Genomic DNA, 17,378 nt, shown 5'->3' with positions numbered 1-17,378 from the left:
TGCAGTGATCCCACGACGAGCCACCCTACAAGCCCAGGTCCGAAAGGCGAGAGACTGCCACCTCTCAGCCTGTCTATGGATCTCCAGAGAGCTGGTGGATTCTTTTGAAATAACATCGAGGAGGGCAATGATACGTAGTTTTAAACCCTGGGGAGTCTCCCTACCCCTGGTAAAATGAAAATAAACTGGCATTGTTTAACTGTTGAACAAACTGAACAAAATGTAAGGCAACTGTGACCTTCTGTCTCAGCTTCCCAAGCAGCAATCAACTTCTCCATCTGACCGAGGGCCGGCGCTGGCCAGTGTGCATGCCCGAGCCGCGAGGGTTCTAGGATTCTACCCTCCATACTGCTCTTCAGGGTCCTGTGCAGCCCACTGTCCCTCATTTTCTTGGCGTGCCAGGGACAAGCAGCCCGAGGTGGCTGGCACTGCCACCAGGAAGTGCCAGGGGACGGTCCTGAGGGGCTGGGATGACTGGGGGTGGCACAGAGAAGTGAACCCGGGCCCCCGGCACCCTTCTCGGTGGTGGCGTGGGGCAGGGGCCCTACCCTGGTGCCAGGCGGCCCCAGCAAACTGCCTTCCCAAGAGGATAAGGAAAGGTAGGGGAAGGGGCAGAACAGACTCTGTGGAACTTCCCGCGGCTGGAGTGCGAGCGCTCATTTACAAAACGCTAACACAGGGCACGGGACCATCACTGGGCTCATGCCACTTAGCTCCCGTGGAGCACACAGCCCGAGTACTCCCCCGGCTGCAGGCCTAGGAGCCCAGAGCCAGGCCAGAGCATCAGGTCAGCTGTCACCCTGAGCGGCGGGTCTCACAGACGCAGCCAGGGGACACGTACTGGCAAAAATCAAGTTTAGCATTGTATTGTTTACATAAAGCAACGTGTAAAAAATGGAGTAAATGTCTGAGACAGTTTGTTTCTACCTCGCCCCGAGGAAGAGAAACGCTGTGGGGCAAGGGGGTGCCTGCCCTTGTCCTGTGTCTCTGGTCCGGGGAAAGGCAGCCCTCCAGGGCCAAGCGGTCCTGGTCACGGCCCAGGCTGTGGCAGGTGGTGGGAGGTGGCTTCATGTCACGGTAGCTGGAGCCTCAGCCGTCCAGCACGCCTCCCCAGTGCCATCCCACGTGCCGGTCCTCTCCAGCGTGGCCTGCAGAAGCTCTCGGATTCTTCGGTTCTCCTTAGAGGTAGACTCCCAGACAACCTCAAGCTTGCCTTCCATTTCTCTGTGAGAAATACACACAAAATAGCACAAGGAGAAAATTATCTACAGAGCCCTTATGACTCCTAAAGTAGTAAGAACTCAAAGGGAAGAATGCTTAATGTCAGAGAACAGGTCCCATTGTGCTTGGGTTCCCAGGCAAAGACTCCCGGAGTTGAACGAAGCACTGAGACCCCCTGGAAATAGAAAAAATACAAGCCACAGGCTAAACGTGACTTCTTACCTTTCCTCTCTACGTTTTGCCTTTTCCTTTATTTTGGACCTTTGTTCTCTATAGAATTAACAGGTATAAGAATAAAATACAGTGACTGCAGGGGCTGACCTATGGCACAGTGGCCTGGATGTGGGCGACCACACAGCATGAACCCTGCACGCCTCTCCTGTGCACCCTCTACCTGCCCCCACTGTGACCTGGCCAACACTCAGGAACCTCTCACAGCACCGTCCGTAGAGCCAACGATGGGCCTGGACATAAAGAGTTAGTCTGGGGGTGAGGAGGGGACCGCAGGGAGTGGGGCTTATAACCGAGGACACAGAGAAGACTGGCCTCAATAGCCCATGTGCTGGGAGTGAGCACCCAGAGGGAACCAAGACGTGTGAGGAAAGGAAAGGGTACCAGGGACTCTGTGACAGGAACCATGTGGAGTGCTGAGGAAACAGGGCCTGCAAGGTGTATATGTCCTCACAGGGCCAACGTCCACTGGAGGACAGGGTACCAGTTACCACCTCACAGGATGGTGGAGGCCATGGGGGATTCAGGGAGATAGAAAGACTGGCCTCAGCCTGGAAGAAGGAGCAGGCCTCATGCAGGAGGGCAGGGTGCGGAAGCCAGCTCCTTCACAGACATAGCCAGGTGGTTATGGAAGATGCTAGAAACTGGACTACCAAGTGGGCTGAGCACTGCTGTTTAAGAAGGAGGCCAGTGAGATTGAGGGAGGCCAGTGACATGCCCACTTGTCCAGTGTCACTTCTCTTGTTAACTGTTGCTTCCTTCCAAGGCCCCTAATGCTCACTGAATGTTGAACACTATTTAATTATTTCTGTTTTCTGGGGGCTCCTGGGTGGCTCAGTCAGTTGAGCAACCAACTTCAGTTCAGGTCATGATCTCACGGGAAGGTGAGGGCTTGGGATCAAGGCCTGTCTCGCTAAAAAAAAAAAAAAAAAAAGAAAGAAAGAATAATGAATGAATAAATGAATAAATGAATGAATGAATGAATGGATAAATGAATAGATAAATGGATGAATAAATGAATGAATGAATGAATGAATGAATGAATAAATAGGAACTCTCTAAGGGCAGGAAAAAATAAAGACTAAACTGAAGGCACAGGGGCAGGCAATAGAATGTTGGTATTGCTCTGAGGACAAAAGCCCATGACAGAAACCCATATTTTTGTAGAATAGAGACTAGGTGCTGGGCCCATGCAAAGCAGGTATGACAGAAAACCCCAGGGCTTGCTCATATCCACAGTTCTCTTCTTCTTCCTAAGAAACACTCTGAACTAAGTGTTCCACAATTGGGCAGGTAAGTGGAGGCACATGAAGGACCCTCAAAGCAAGCATGGCTGGGCAGAAAATCTGCCCATCTTCCAGAGAAACCTGCTCTGAGAGACTAAGTGTCTCCTACAGGGCTGGAGCCGCTGGCTTGTTCTCAGGTGGATCGGGAGCTTGAATCTACATTGTTCCCCATGATTGGGCATCCCCAGGACCTGTGTGGAGGGAACCAAGAATGAAAAGCCATTTTTGGAACAATTAGAAAAAAAGCTCAGTGGATGGGTTAAACAGTACACTGGACACAGCTGAAGAGAGAATTAGTAAACTGTAATATTAAGCAGAGGAAAACACCTCAAATGCAGTTCAGAAAAATATGATATTAAGAAGTTATACCTTATAAATGTAATAGTAGCATTGTGGATACTTTAAAAGTCTTTTTGTATGTTTTTAAAAGCATTACTATACTATAGCCTATTTTAAAAATTAATAATAAAATTAAAGTGGCTCCAGGTTTGGAAATATTTTCTAGCACCAAAGAGAAGCAAATACAAGTCTTCTCTGGCGAGAAACATCCTTAATCCTGAACCTCAGGATTCTACAGATTAAATTCAACTATATGTGAGTTCATAGTTAAAAAGTTATTCTAAAAAGAAAGAAGCCACATAGGGCAAGATTAAAAAAATTTTTTTTAATGTTTTTATTTATTGAGAGAGAGAACATGCGTGAGTGGGGGAGGGGCAGAGAGAGCAAGAGAGAGGATCGGAAGTGGACTTTGTGCTGACAGCAGCAAGCCCAATGTGGGGCTCGAACCCACAAACCGTGAGATCATGACCTGAGCTGAAGTCGATTGCTCAACTGAGCCACCCAAGTACCCCAAAAACAAATTTAAATTCTGCCAAATTTCAGATGTTGAAAAAATAACTATGAATGAAATGTTAAAAAAGAAATAAGAGATGTACTTGAAATAAGCAAAGACCAAGAATTTATTTTAAAAATGACTAGGCAGATTTTCAAAAAAAACCCAAACAGAATTGAAGACAAAATATACTGTTGTTGAGATAAAAAAAAAACAAAAAAAAACCCTCATTGGTCGTGTGAGACAGTACATAGTTGTAGAGAGAATTAGTAACCAGAAATATTGAGCAGAAGAAATTACCCAGAATGTAGACCAGGAAAACAAGGAGATGGAAAATTTAAAACATAAGGCAAGTGGAGGATTGAATAAGAAGATCTAACATACATTTATTTAATCTGAGTTCCAGAAGGACACTTAGAAAGAATAAGAGGAAACGATTTATTTTAAGATAATGGCTTATTTTAAGAGATGATAACTTTCTAGACTAAAGAAAGACACAAAATCACAGATATGGAGAATAATTTTTATCAAGTAGATAAGTAAAAAAGAACCTTACAGTTAAACACATAACAATGAAACTGCAGAATACAAGAGACAGAGGAGATCTTAAGAATTAAGAGAAAAGGTGATCAATTATTTTTAAAAATGACAGAGGCTTACCAGAGACTTGTCTTTTGACTTGTCAAAACAGACTTCTCAAACAGAGAAGATAATGGAATATGCTGAGATAAAAAGACTGTCAAAGTAAAATCCTGTAGTTAGCAAAAATTACCTTACAAAAATGCAGACATTTGCAGGGAAACAGAAACTAAGAAAACTTACTCCCAACAGACTCTTACTAAAGAAACTTCTTATTTATTTATTTATTTATTTATTTATTTAATTTCATTTTTGGAGGAGAGAGAGAGAGAGCGAGCGAGCGAGCATGAGCGGGGGAGGAGCAGAGAGAGAGGGAGACACAGAATCCGAAGCAGGTTCCAGGCTCCAAGCTGTCAGCACAGAGCCCGACGCGGGGCTCGAACTCACAAACTGTGAGATCATGACCTGAGCCGAAGTCAGACGCTCAACCGACTGAGCCACCCAGGTGCCCCTAAAGAAACTTCCAAATGATGCATTTTACAAAGAAGGAAACTAATCTGAGAAATAAGGTCGGTGATGCAAGAGACAATATGTTAAAAGATAAACTGAGAAAGTATGAAAATTTTGAGTTTATTTGAGCAAAAATTAAATTGGGCAGCATCTCACCTGGCAGAGAGAAAGGAGCTCTGAAGAGCTATACAAAATGAAAGACTTTTACAGGCAGAAGGGAGCAGGAACAAGGAAGTTCTACTAGGCAAAAGTGAGTTGGTTATTGCAAACTAACTTTTCTTTAGGGGATGGCAGGGTCTCCCTGGCATATGACCTAACTAGTGCTGACCAGGCAATTCCGTATTGATTCATTTAAGATTCCCTTTCTGGTAGAGCCAAAACTGATTAGGTCAAGTCTTGGTCTGGTGATGTGGGACTAGCATCAGTGAGGCCCATTTTGGGCCTGTTGCCTTATTTATAATAATCGGTAAGTAAAGAAATGGTACTTCTGGGTAAATCAAAATAAAGAACTATAAAGAAACTAGCAACATTTAACTGGGGACCTAAAGATAACCATAGAAGATAGATCTTTGTTTTTCACTTTCATCTGGACACTGGACAACATCAGCATATCAACTGAGGGGGGAAAATAATTAGATAAGAGCATTAGGTCTTGCTCTGGGGGAGGAAATACAGGGATATTGATTAAATTTAGATTTCTTTTCTTAAAGTTTATTTATTTTGAGAGAGAGGCAGAGAGAGAGAGAAAAAGCATAGGGAGGCGAAGAGAGAGACAGAATCCCAAGCAGGGATTCTCTGCCCTGTCAGTGTGGAGCCTGATGCAGGGCTGAAACTCATGAACTGTGAGATCAAGACCTGAGCCGAAACCAAGACCTGGACGCTCAGCTGACTGAGCCACCCAGGTGCCCCAGTTAAATTTAGATTTTTTTAATGTTAAATAACCATGGTCAAATTTTAAGGGTAACCACTGAAAGTACAGAATGCATAACTTTCAAACCATTTAAGGACAGATAATGGAATAAGGGAGAGGGCAAAAAACAAAATTCCATTTTATTAGTGTGATTCTTTTTTTTTTTTAATTATTTTACTTTTGAGAGAGACAGAGCATGAATGGGGGAGGGGCAGAGAAAGAGGAAGACACAGGATCAGAAGCAGGCTCCAGGCTCTGAGCTGTCAGCACAAAGCCCGATGCGGGGTTTGAACTCACGAACCGTGAGATCATGACCTAAGCCGAAGTGGGTGTTCAACCAACTGAGCCACCCAGGTGCCTCTATTAATGCAATTCTAAGCACATGAACTTCACAGAGTATGCAACGTTCCCCAGTGTTTTTAATATACTGGCAACACTTCCTCTATCATATGTTTAAAGGAGGAAGTGTAACAGAGAACGCAGAGAACATAATATACCCATAATCTTATGATTATGCTCTTACAAAAAGGGAATGATTAGAGATTTTAAAATTCTCAGAAATGAGGGGCAGGCACCTGGCGGGCTCAGTTAGAGGAGCATGAGACTCTTCATCGCAGGGTCCTGCGTTCAAGTCCTACGTTGAGATTACTTAAAAAAATAACTTAAAAAAAATCCTCAGAGATGAAAGAAAGAAAAAGCAGAAATAAGACATTTAATCAAAAGTAAAATCTCCCAAGAAAATGAAATATAACAAAAGTATCAAAGAGAGGGACAAGAGGGGAGGACAATTAGAGGCCTGGGTTGATTTAAGAAGTCCAATATTCAAACAATGGGGAGTTCTGAAGCGGGGGGGATTAGAGAAAATGAAGAGCTGGGATGTGGTGCACAGCACAGCGACTGTAGTTAACGACACCGTGTCGCAGACTTGAGAGGTTGCCGCGGGACTGGATCTTCAGTGTTCCCACCATAACCACCACCGCCACCAGCACAACAGCAAAATGGGAACTAGGTGAGGCGAGGGATGTGTTAGCTAACCAGCAAACAAAAATCAAGACCAATATTACATTCGGATAAAACTAAACTGTAAAAAATAAACAGAACACGTCCAGAGGGTTTTACTAGAAAATCCTAGCAAACATTCAAAACTAACCATAGTAGACGGGGCTGGAGCGGCCCTACCTTTTCTGCTGCAGTGCCTGGTCCAGGATACCCTGCTTGTCCCGCAGCATCTGATGGAGGTGTCTCATCTCTTGCTGGTACTGAGCGGTTTTGCTAGCAAAGTCTTCCTGTTGCTCTGTCAGACGGTGACTGATGTCGCCCACTTTCAGTGCTGCCTGCTTCTTGTACCCCTGGGGGAGGAGGAAGCACTCTGTGAGCGAAGGGACGCTGCCTGTGGCCCACGGGGTGCCTTCCCAGATGTATACCCTACCCATTTGGGCCATGAGAGCCCACTGAGATAATGAGTAAACCTTCGGTAAGCCCGATCTGGGAGGGCAAGGATCATAAAAGTCATATAGGGGGGTAAAAAAAAGGAATGTCAAGTATAATAATACCAAATTTCTAGTCTGCATCATGCCTAGTTTTTACATGCTGCAAATAAAAACAGACCAACCTGGCAAGGTCTGTTCACTCTATCGGTAAACAGATGACAGAGATAAAAGCCTGACTCATTTGTTTTCCTTTTACCTTTTTATTGTATAGTATTTAAGGTTAAGGTATTAAGGTCAGAAATCTGACCCCAGTAAGCCGCTGTTTCCATTTGAAATGGAACTTCTGAGGTTAAATGGCCACTTACCTTGATTTTTTCCTCTAACTTTCCCAAGCGAATGTTGCCTTCTATGATTTTGTTGAGAACTCCATCCTTTTCACTTTCTAAACATTTAGCCTAAAGAGCGAAGTAAAAAGAAAAATAATGGGCTCTAAGTTGAACAGAAAAATTAAATTAATAATTCTTCTGCGAAGAATCTCGCTACTTACAAGTAATCTCCGTTCTGCCACTTGTCCTGGCCCAGCACCTGTCTGGCCCCCAACCTCCACCCCGTTTGAAGGCTGTGGGCAGAACTTGGGCCAACAGCTGAGGAGGGGCAAGAACCCAGAACAGCAGGCTGGGCGCCCCTCCTGGACACCAATGGAAGATCGAGCCCCTCAAACCAGGGGAATGTGAGAGGTTGGAAGGGTTTTCAGCACACATCTCTATCCTTGTGGGATATATCATTCCTTCAATCAGACCCAAGGAATAAGTGCCGAGATGCAAATATACTTTTACCTTGACTATTTGAATAATCACAAAATTAAGGATAAACATGAATGCACAATGCCACTCACCAAACCAAATGTGGCAGCTTTATATCTTAGAGGGATGTCATTTGCAGCAGAGTGCTTCAGATTAATATCCATATGGGACATGAATTACTACACACTATAAATTATTTCAAATGCTAAAATAAAAAAGCAAAGATGAGCACAATTTGATTTCATTTGATTTCCTTCAGAAATGAAAAATAAGACACAGAACATTAAATAACTTTGCCATAAGTTACGTGGAAAACTCATCCTAAATGTGGGATTGCAAATTAAGGTGCCCCTTTTGGGGCCCCTTGGTGGTTCAGTCGGTTAAGCGTCTGACTCTAGATTTCGGCTCAGGTCGCGATCTCACAGTCGTGGAGTTGAGCCCCAAGCTGGGCATGGAACCTGCTTAAGATTCCCTCTCTCCCTCTTCCTCTGCCCCCACCCCCCTGCCCCCTGCATGAGCGGACCTGCACGCACATACTCTGTGTCTCTCTCAAAAATAAAAAATAAAAATAAAAACTAAAAGAAGAAATTAAGGTGCCATTCTCAATAAATTAAGGCCTAGGAGACCAGGACAGAGTAAGGTTGGGATACTCGGCCCACAGTCCCAGGACAGGGCAGAGGCAGCAAGCAGCACCCCGAACCCCAGCTGGTCTCGGGGCTCCCAGGCGCAAGGCGCTCGCAGGGCCAGGGGACAACAGTGTCTGTAGGTACACAGATGTCTCTTGCGGTGGGCACAGCTGGGGAGGGCTGAAAGCAGCTCCCCCACGTCCGAGGGGTCTAAGGATTCTAAACCTGAGCCTGGCGTCAAGGCAGGGGGAGAGAACACGTTTCATTTACAGATTGTTGGCTTAACTTGTAACTTCCAAGTATTTGGACAAATAGCGTATGGCTTCCATTTCGATTCCCATCCTGGGCCCACAAATACGAAGGGAGGACCTAAGAGGGACCGTGTGAGGATCGGGGAGGATCTAAACTTCATCACAGAAACCTGGGGTGATTGCTGGCCCACACGGGAGGTGCAGGGCCTGCCTCCCGGGGAAGCCTGCATGCCCTGCGTTGCAAACAAGATGACTTCGCCTTTATGGTGGTACTGACACGTGGCCGCGGGGTCCCCGTTTTTCAGCAAGCTTCTGCTTTGCGCTCTGGCTATTCCAGTGGGGAAGCACAGGAGGCAAGGCAAAGGGGGAAATGGGCGCTCAGCACCACTACAGAAAATGCCCGAGCCCAGCACTTGGGTTAGGATGGTGACCTCTCAGGAGGCGGATGGGACGGGGGCATACAGGCTTAGGGGCCTACCATGCTGTGTGTGAGTCACACTGCTTCCAAAAGACCTGGGAAGGGCTTAGAAATCACCATTAATATGTAATCAATCTTACCACTCCTAGCAGCAACTATTGTAATTAAGAAAGCAACTTTTTTGGTAACCTTAATATAAGTGCAGAATGAGATCTCAAGACTGGCTTAATGAGCATCTCTGTTATTACAAATAAGGATCACATTTCCCCCAAGAGGTGTGTGCTATTTATATTTCTATTTCCTCTTATATAAACAATGGCTAAAAGCCTAATGTTCATTATCCTATGGAGAATTTTTTCTTTTAAATTTTTTAATGTTTATTTATTTTTGAGACACAGAGAGAGAGACAGACAGACAGAGTGGGTGGGGGAGGGGCAGAGAGAGAAGACACAGAATCCGAAGCAGGCTCCAGCTCTGAGCTGTCAACACAGAGCCTGACATAGGGCTTGAACTCACAAACTGGGAGATCATGACCTAAGCTGAAGTTGGAAGCTTAATTGATTGAGCCACCCAGGCACCCAGAACTTTTGTTGTTGTTGTTGTTGAGAGACAGAGAGAGACACACAGAGAGAGAGAGACAGAAAGAGAGAGAGAGATCCTGAGCGAGGGGAAAGGGGCAGAGGGAGAGAGTGAGAATCTTAAGCAGGTTCCACGCTCTGTCCAGAGTCTGATGCGGGGCTCAATCCCAGGGACACTCAACTGACTGAGCCACCCAGGCGCCCCCTCAAAGGAGGAACTTGATACCTTCCTAACAAATGGGAATAAGCCTGTGGCACATCCTGACAGACTCTCCACACCCCATTCACTTGGGAGAGGGGTTGAGTGATTCCAAGTTTGCCAATTTCCAAATGTCTCAGAAAATCTGCTAGTTTCCTCTGTCATGACATGCACTAAATTATTATTTCTAATCATATGCTACCAGAGATTTGCAACGCTGCTTAAACAAACATGTTTAAATGAATGTAAGCAACATGTGTTCAAAGTTGAAAAATCATAAAGTGCAAACAGGCCTAGATTTTTTTCTTCATTGCCTGTAATTTCACCACTTGGAGACACTGCTACGTAAGTCCCATTTTGTGGTAAATTCTAATGGGCTTTTTTCACTGCGTGGAGCTTGGCAAAGAGCGTGCCTCCTTTCACTGCACAGTCTGCCGCTGACACCTTTTAACACTAATGTGGAAATGCCAAGAACCATGCCCTTGGCATCACGTGGGCTGGCGGGGCAGTGCTCCACCATCTAGGACCACCGATAACCCACGCGGTCCTTTCCTTGGGACTAGGGTCGCCAGGAGCAGCGAGGGATGGCCTCTGTTTACCCTGTCCATGGTGCTCATATTTCATCTTCAAACAGGGAACACATTAAGTCAGCTTTACAGGGAGAAGGAAGACGCATCTGCATGTGTGATAAATGCCTGGCGACCCTGTTCTATTTGGCTGGATCAACTAATTCTAGGAGTTTATCTTCTAGAGTATCATTTACCATTATTTAAAAGTGTGGGTTATCCGCCTTTCAAAAATGTGTTTCCCCCATGGCTGAAAGCAAAAATTTTGGAGAATCTGAAAATGTGCAGTTAAAATGTAAAAAGATGAAGGTTTTCACGGTAATTTTATAAAGACAACACACTTAAAACTATGTTTGCATATTAACTTGCAGTGGACTCGAAGTTAACTGGGGGAGCTTACCAAATACATAAGACTGTCGCGTTCCTGGGTCATATTCTCTGCCAGACCAACAAGATTTGCCAGGTACTGGTGAGCAGACATTTCGTTCTCCATGGCTTTTTCCACCTGCTTTTTGAGGACGTCAATTTTCTTTTGAGACCTCCTAGAGAGTCCCCCCAAATGGTGGAAGAAAAAACTCATTAGCCTGAATGGCTAGGGCATAGAGACTATCTGAATTGTAAACACAGCAAGTATGTTAGCATTTAAATGTATTCTTCGGCAACCCAAATCTTCCATTGAGTTTTAGGGTGAGAATAGATAACCAAGTTTAATTTTGAATGAGGCATAATTACTGATTTCCGGCCAAGTCAGCAAGAATCAAAAAATGCTTCACACAATTAATAGGTTACTTATGTACTATTCTCTTAATTTTTTGGCCCATGTTCTAAAAGGTGCTTTTGAAAAAGGAATCCAGTTACCCCAAAATGCATAGGAAATAACTTCCAGGACTTTCAGTCTTAGGGTCATCATTATGACTATCAACTATAATTGAAAATAGACTTGAGAAATGTTGGCTAATGCTGGTCAACAGCAAAGCCTTTACTGGGCTTTTGTTTTGATATCCAGTAATCTCAATGATCTTTTTCCATTTTCTAGCCAGTATTAGACAAAGAAAATAAAATGGAATATTTGTCTCTTTTTAATACAAAAAAAAAAATAAAAATAAAAAACCCGGCTGAAGGAAAGATAGATAAAAACCTATTTATTTTCTGTGCCCTTTCGAGTTCAGCTCCTAGTGCTTTGTTTTCAGCTGTCAGGCGGTTCTTCTCTAACAGCAGGCTCTTTTTCTGCATTTGCAGGACGGCCAGCTTTTCCATCAGTTCTTCTAGCTCAGCACCTCCTTTCTCCTCTTCCTTCTGCAACTGGCTGGCAGACAAAAACATCACAGGCTTGTATCTGCACTCTGAAGTTAACTTGAGGCGGCCACTGCCAGGCAAGTGATGGGCAGCCCAGCCCCCGGGGCCCATGGGGCTCCTTGGGAGGCACCCCCCCTACCCCCCCCCCCCCCCCGGAAATACTGTTTGTCCCCTCCCGGAGGGCCTGGGATGGAGCTTCTAGAGGCTGGGCATGGCTGGGCACACACTCCTTTGATGGTAATGATCTAACCCCTGCCCGTAACTGTTGCATATGCCTCTACATGGATATACTTTTCTTTTAAAGTTTATTTATTTATTTGGAGACAGAGGGTGGGGGGCAGAGAGCAGAGAGTGAGAATCCTAAACGGGCTCTGCACTGATAGCCCCACGTGGGACTCGAACTCACGAACTGTGTCAGCATGACCTGAGGCAAAATCTAGAGTCGGATGTTTAACCAACTGAGCCACTCAGGGGCCCCTGTATAGATATACTTATTTATAACCTATATTCCTTCCAGAAGAAAAATTAAGATAGTTTCATTTTTTACATAGTTATAATTGCCTTCCCAAATCCTAATGCTAAAACAAATTTTCTGTCATACTAAATTCAATGGTTTTATGATAAGAGAAATAAAAGACTAAAGAGGGCATACAATTTCAATATAAAATTCTGGCAAAATGACGCTTGAGAAAAGAGTTATTTCTTCAATGGTTCTCTTGGTCAGTTTTCATGCCATGACCAGCCCTGAACAGGTAGAGCCACACACAGAGGCTGCCCAATTCTGGGATGGGGTAGGTCTCTCTCGGTACCATTGGGCCTTACTCCCAGCCTTGCAGGCTGGCAAATTTAAATTTAAAACAAAACAAACAAATAAAAAAGGTAGAAATAATTTGTAAAAAAAAAAAAAAACAAAAAAAAAAACAGTTAATAGTGGGAGAAATACTTTATTTATTTTTTTTATTGAAGATTTTTAAGTAATCTCTACACCCAACATGGGGCTTGAGCTCACAACCCTGAGATCAAGAGTCATAAGCTCCACCGACTGAGCCAGCCAAGTGCCCTGAAATAGTTGATTTAAAAAAAAAAAATTAAAAATATTTTTTTAATGCTTATTATTTATTTTTGAGAGACAGACAGCAAGCAGAGGAGGGACAGAGAGAGAGGGAGACATAGAATCTGAAGCAGGCTCCAGGCTCTGAGCTGACAGCACAGAGCCTGATGTGGGGCTTGAACCCACAAACCGTGAGATCATGACCTGAGCTGAGGTCGGACGCTTAACCGACTGAGCCACCCAGGTGCCCCTAAAAAAAATGTTTTTTAATAAAACAAATGTTTCCTTTTCCACCCCCTGGGCATCCCAGAGGAAACTTGTACTGATCATTTCTGATTTTACTTCTGGTGAAATGCTATGATTTAAAGTTTTTTAAATTGTAAAATATACATATAGAAAAACATATAAAAGATAAATGCAGGGGTGCCTGGGTGGCTTGGTCGGTTAAGCGTCCGACTTCGGCTCAGGTCATGATCTCACGGTCCGTGAGTTCGAGCCCTGCGTTGGGCTCTGTGCTGACAGCTCAGAGCCTGGAGCCTGTTTCAGATTCTGTGTCTCCCTCTCTCTCTCTGCCCCTCCCCTGCTCGTGCTCTGTCTCTGTCTGTCTCAAAAATAAACGTTAAAAAAAAAATTAAAAAAAAAAGTTAAAAAAAAAGGATAAATGCATATTTTAACAAATAATTATAATGAACCATCATATAATTACCATATAGGTGAAGAAACAGGACATTAAAAAGAAATCCCATTTATAATTGCAGCACAAGAATAAAATACCTAAGAATAAATTTAATCAAGGAATGCAACTCTATACTCTGAAAACTATAAGACACTGATGAAAGAAACTGAAGACGACACAAAAAAATGGGAAAACATTCCATGCTCATGGATTGGAAGAATACTCCTAAGGTGTCCATACTGCCCAAAGCAATCCACAGACTTAATGCAATCCCTAGCAAAATACCACTAGCATTTTTCACAGAACTAGAACAAATAATCCTAAAATCTGTATGGAAACACAAAAGACCCTGAATAGGTAAAGCAATCTTGAGAAAGGACAAAGCTGGAGGTATCATAATCCCAGATTTCAAGATATACTACAAACTGTACATGCTTATATGGTCAATTAACCTATGACAAAGGAGGCGAGAATACACAAAGGGGAAAAGACAGTCTCTTCAATAAGTGGTGCTGGGAGAACTGGACAGCAACATGCAAGAGAATGAAACCGGATCACTTTATTACACCATCCACAAAAATAAACTCAAAATGAATTAAAGACCTAAATGTGAGACCTGAAACCACAGAACTCCTAAAAGAGAGCATAGACAGTAATCTCTTCGATACCGGCCTTGGCAACACATTTATGGATCTGTTTCAGGAGAGGGAAACAAAAGCAAAAATAAACTATTGGGACTACACCAAAATGAAAAGCTTCTGCACAGCAAAGGAAACTGAATGGGAGAAGATACCTGCAAATAATATATCTGATAAGGGATTAACATCCAAGATATATAAAGAACTTCTACAACTCCACACCAAAAAACCATCTGATTAGAAAATGCGTAGAGGGCCTGAATAGACATTTTTTCCAAAGGCCTACAGATGGCCAACAGGCACAAGAAAAGATGCTTAACATGACTAATCATTAGGGAAATGCAAATCAAAACCATGATGAGATATCACCTCACACCAATCAGAATAGCTAGTATTGAAAAGACAAGAAATTAACAAGTGTTGGGGGAGAAAAGGGAACCCTTGTGTACTGTTGGTGGGAAGGTAAACTGGTACAACCCCTGTGAAAAACAGCATGGAGAGTCCTCAAAAAATTAAAAATAGAAATACCATAATGATCCAGTAATTTCACCTCTGGGTATTTACTCAAAGAAAACAAAACACCAATTGAAAAAGATATACATACCTCTGAGGTGCCTGGGTGGCTCAGTCAGTTAAGCATCCTACCTTTGATTTCAGCTCAGGTCATGATCTCACGGTTTGTGAGTTCAAGCCCTGTGTTGGGCTCTGGGGCTGACAGTGTAGAGTCTGCTTGAGATTCTCTCCTTCTCTGCCTCATGCGTGCTCTCTCTCAAAATAAATAAACAAACTTAAAAAAAAAAGATATACATACTGCTATGTTTACTGCAGCATATACAATAGTCAAGATATGGAAGCAATCGATATGTCCATCAGTAGGTGAATGGATATAGAAGATGTCCATTGTATATTGGAATATTCCAATGGAATATTCCTCAGCCATAAAAACGAATGAGATCTTGCCATTTTATGACATGGATGGACCTAGAGCATATTAAGTTAAATGAAATAAGTCAGACAGAGAAAGACAAATACTATATGATTTCACTTATATGTGTGATCTAAGGGACAAAACGAACAAACAGAACAAAATGGTGGTTGCCAGAAGAGAGACGGTAGGGGGATGGGCAAAACAGGTTTAACTATTTTACACTATTTTAAGTGTTAAGAGGTTAACACTTCCAGGTATAAAATAAATGAAATAAAATAAAAATCATGGACATGAAAAGTACAGCGTAGGGAATATAGTCGATAATACTGTATTAGCGTATGGTGACAGGTGGTAACTGTGCTATGGTGGTGAACACTGCCTAATGTACAGAGTTGTACAATCACTATGCCGTACACCTGAAACTGATATTAACATTGTACGTCAACTATAATTCAATAGTAAGATAAAAAACACAGAACGTTTCAAGTACCCCAGATATTCCCACGTGTCCTGCCCCAATCACAGAGCTGCCTTGAGTACCTTTATAGTGTTACCATCTATCCACGCGTTGCTACGACTCAGTCTGGTGTGCCAGTGTTGGAACCACACACGAAGAGAATCAAGATGCACAACAGGTGCACAAAGGGCTGTATGTATTTTAGTGTCTTATGTCTCCAAGACTCACCCATCTGTTTTGTGTGGCTGTAGAATACTTAACTGTATCATTATACCAAATTCTATGTACCCATTTTCTTGCCGATAGTCATTCGGCCTGTATTCTGTATACAGACTTGCGGGATTCTCTGCAGGAATGCTACTCCAAGTGTGACTCTCAGATGGGTGTCGGTCTCCAGCTATTTGTTGCTTGTCCACAAGATCAATACAGAGACTATGAGGACGGCTTCGAAACTTTTACAGCAATCTAACGCTGCTGTGACATCTGTGTAGTGTGATGTGAGTGAACCTGATTTGTTGAGCAGCAGTTTGGGTGTCGTCAAATGTGCGGAGAGAGTGGCACGTGGCAGTAGCTGCGTGCTTGTTATGTGCAGCAGGAATACATGACAATGTAGACGACATTGTAGACATGTAGACATTTTAAGGTTAGCTTGTCAACTGTAACTCAAAAACACACAAGATCCAGAACTCATTTCTTTCACTGAAAACTAACTTAACTATTATTTTATTGGACACATTCAACTGGGTTAATGATAAATGGTTAAAGAAGAATGTTGAAAAAGCAAAGACTTCTGCTTCCAGCCAAGACAGAGTTGTAGAGATAGATTTACCCCTTCGGCTGGAAAACGAGACAAAACGTAAGAAACAAGTTTTCTGCCTTTAGACGATACACAATGCAGGGCTGTGATCCCTGAGGAAGGAAATAACAAAGTGAGTACTACAATTGCTTACTGGCAGGCTGCAGGACAGGACAGGAAAACTCCAAATAGAACCTAGTGGACCTGCCGGGTTGAGGAGTCAGAGATCAAAGAGGCCAAAGTAGCTAAAGACTGTGGGGCAGGCAGAGAAAGGGCTCCGGAGATCTTTAGGGGGGTGGGTAGTCACTACAAATCTCTGGCTGAGGACTACTGATCTGCACACGCGTGAGAGGAAACTACCTGAGGCTGAGAAAGAACCATTAGAAATGAGGAGGCAGAACCATTCTTGATATTCACCAAGAACTAAGAGTAGTACACATGCCCAGTAACCAGAGTGGAAAGACCTTATAATAGAAGGGGCACTGGAGATAACCCTCAGAAGGGTATCACTGCCTTTGTAATGAAGCTAAGGTAGCCCTAGACTAAAAGGTGCCTTGGGCCTACCCCAAGAAAAGCAAACTTTGAAAGAACCCAACTACGGTCAAGTAACGTAAGTGTGCACCAGAACAAAATCTAATGCTATTTAAAAGCAATGCACTACATCTAGCATCCAACAACACAAAATCTACAATATCCAGCATCCAATCAAGCATGGGAATAATAAGTAATAAAATATGGTCTGTGATCAGAGGGAAAAAAAAATCAATAGAACAATTCCAGAAGTGAGAGAGATGATGGCATTGACCAACAGAGATTCTTAAACAGCTATTATAAATATGTTCTGTATGTTCAAGACAGTAGAGAAATGGATGAGGAGAGATGAGAAGAGAAATGGAAAATATAAATGACTCAAATGGACCTTCTAGAGATGGAAAAATGCAATTATGAGGGAAACCATACACTGTATGGTTATAAAAATACAGATTAGACACTGCAGAAAAAAAGATTAGAGAACTGGAAGACAGCAATAGAAACTATCCAACTGAAGCAGAGAGAAAGAAGACTGAGGGAATAAATGAACAGAGCCATCAGAGAC

At 43.3% G+C, this 17,378-nt stretch overlaps 1 protein-coding gene across 2 annotated transcripts in view; it reads right to left on the bottom strand.

Moving 5' to 3' along the window:
- Nucleotides 1-850: 850 nt before the first annotated feature.
- CEP89 (centrosomal protein 89) overlaps nt 851-17,378 on the bottom strand; it is a 69,753-nt gene continuing 53,225 nt past the window's right edge. For both annotated transcript variants that reach the window (XM_042917808.1, XM_042917809.1), the window contains exons 15-19: nt 11,579-11,746; nt 10,841-10,982; nt 7,365-7,454; nt 6,749-6,918; nt 851-1,224 (exon numbers count right to left, since the gene is read on the bottom strand). In XM_042917808.1, coding sequence (XP_042773742.1) covers nt 1,068-1,224; nt 6,749-6,918; nt 7,365-7,454; nt 10,841-10,982; nt 11,579-11,746 — 727 coding nt within the window. In that variant the 3' untranslated portion in view covers nt 851-1,067. The remainder of the gene's footprint in view (nt 1,225-6,748; nt 6,919-7,364; nt 7,455-10,840; nt 10,983-11,578; nt 11,747-17,378) is intronic.

The sequence above is a fragment of the Panthera leo genome, chromosome E2 (assembly GCF_018350215.1).
Source record: "Panthera leo isolate Ple1 chromosome E2, P.leo_Ple1_pat1.1, whole genome shotgun sequence".
Classification (NCBI taxonomy): Eukaryota; Metazoa; Chordata; class Mammalia; order Carnivora; family Felidae; genus Panthera; species Panthera leo.
This window is presented reverse-complemented; position numbering and strand designations above follow the sequence as displayed.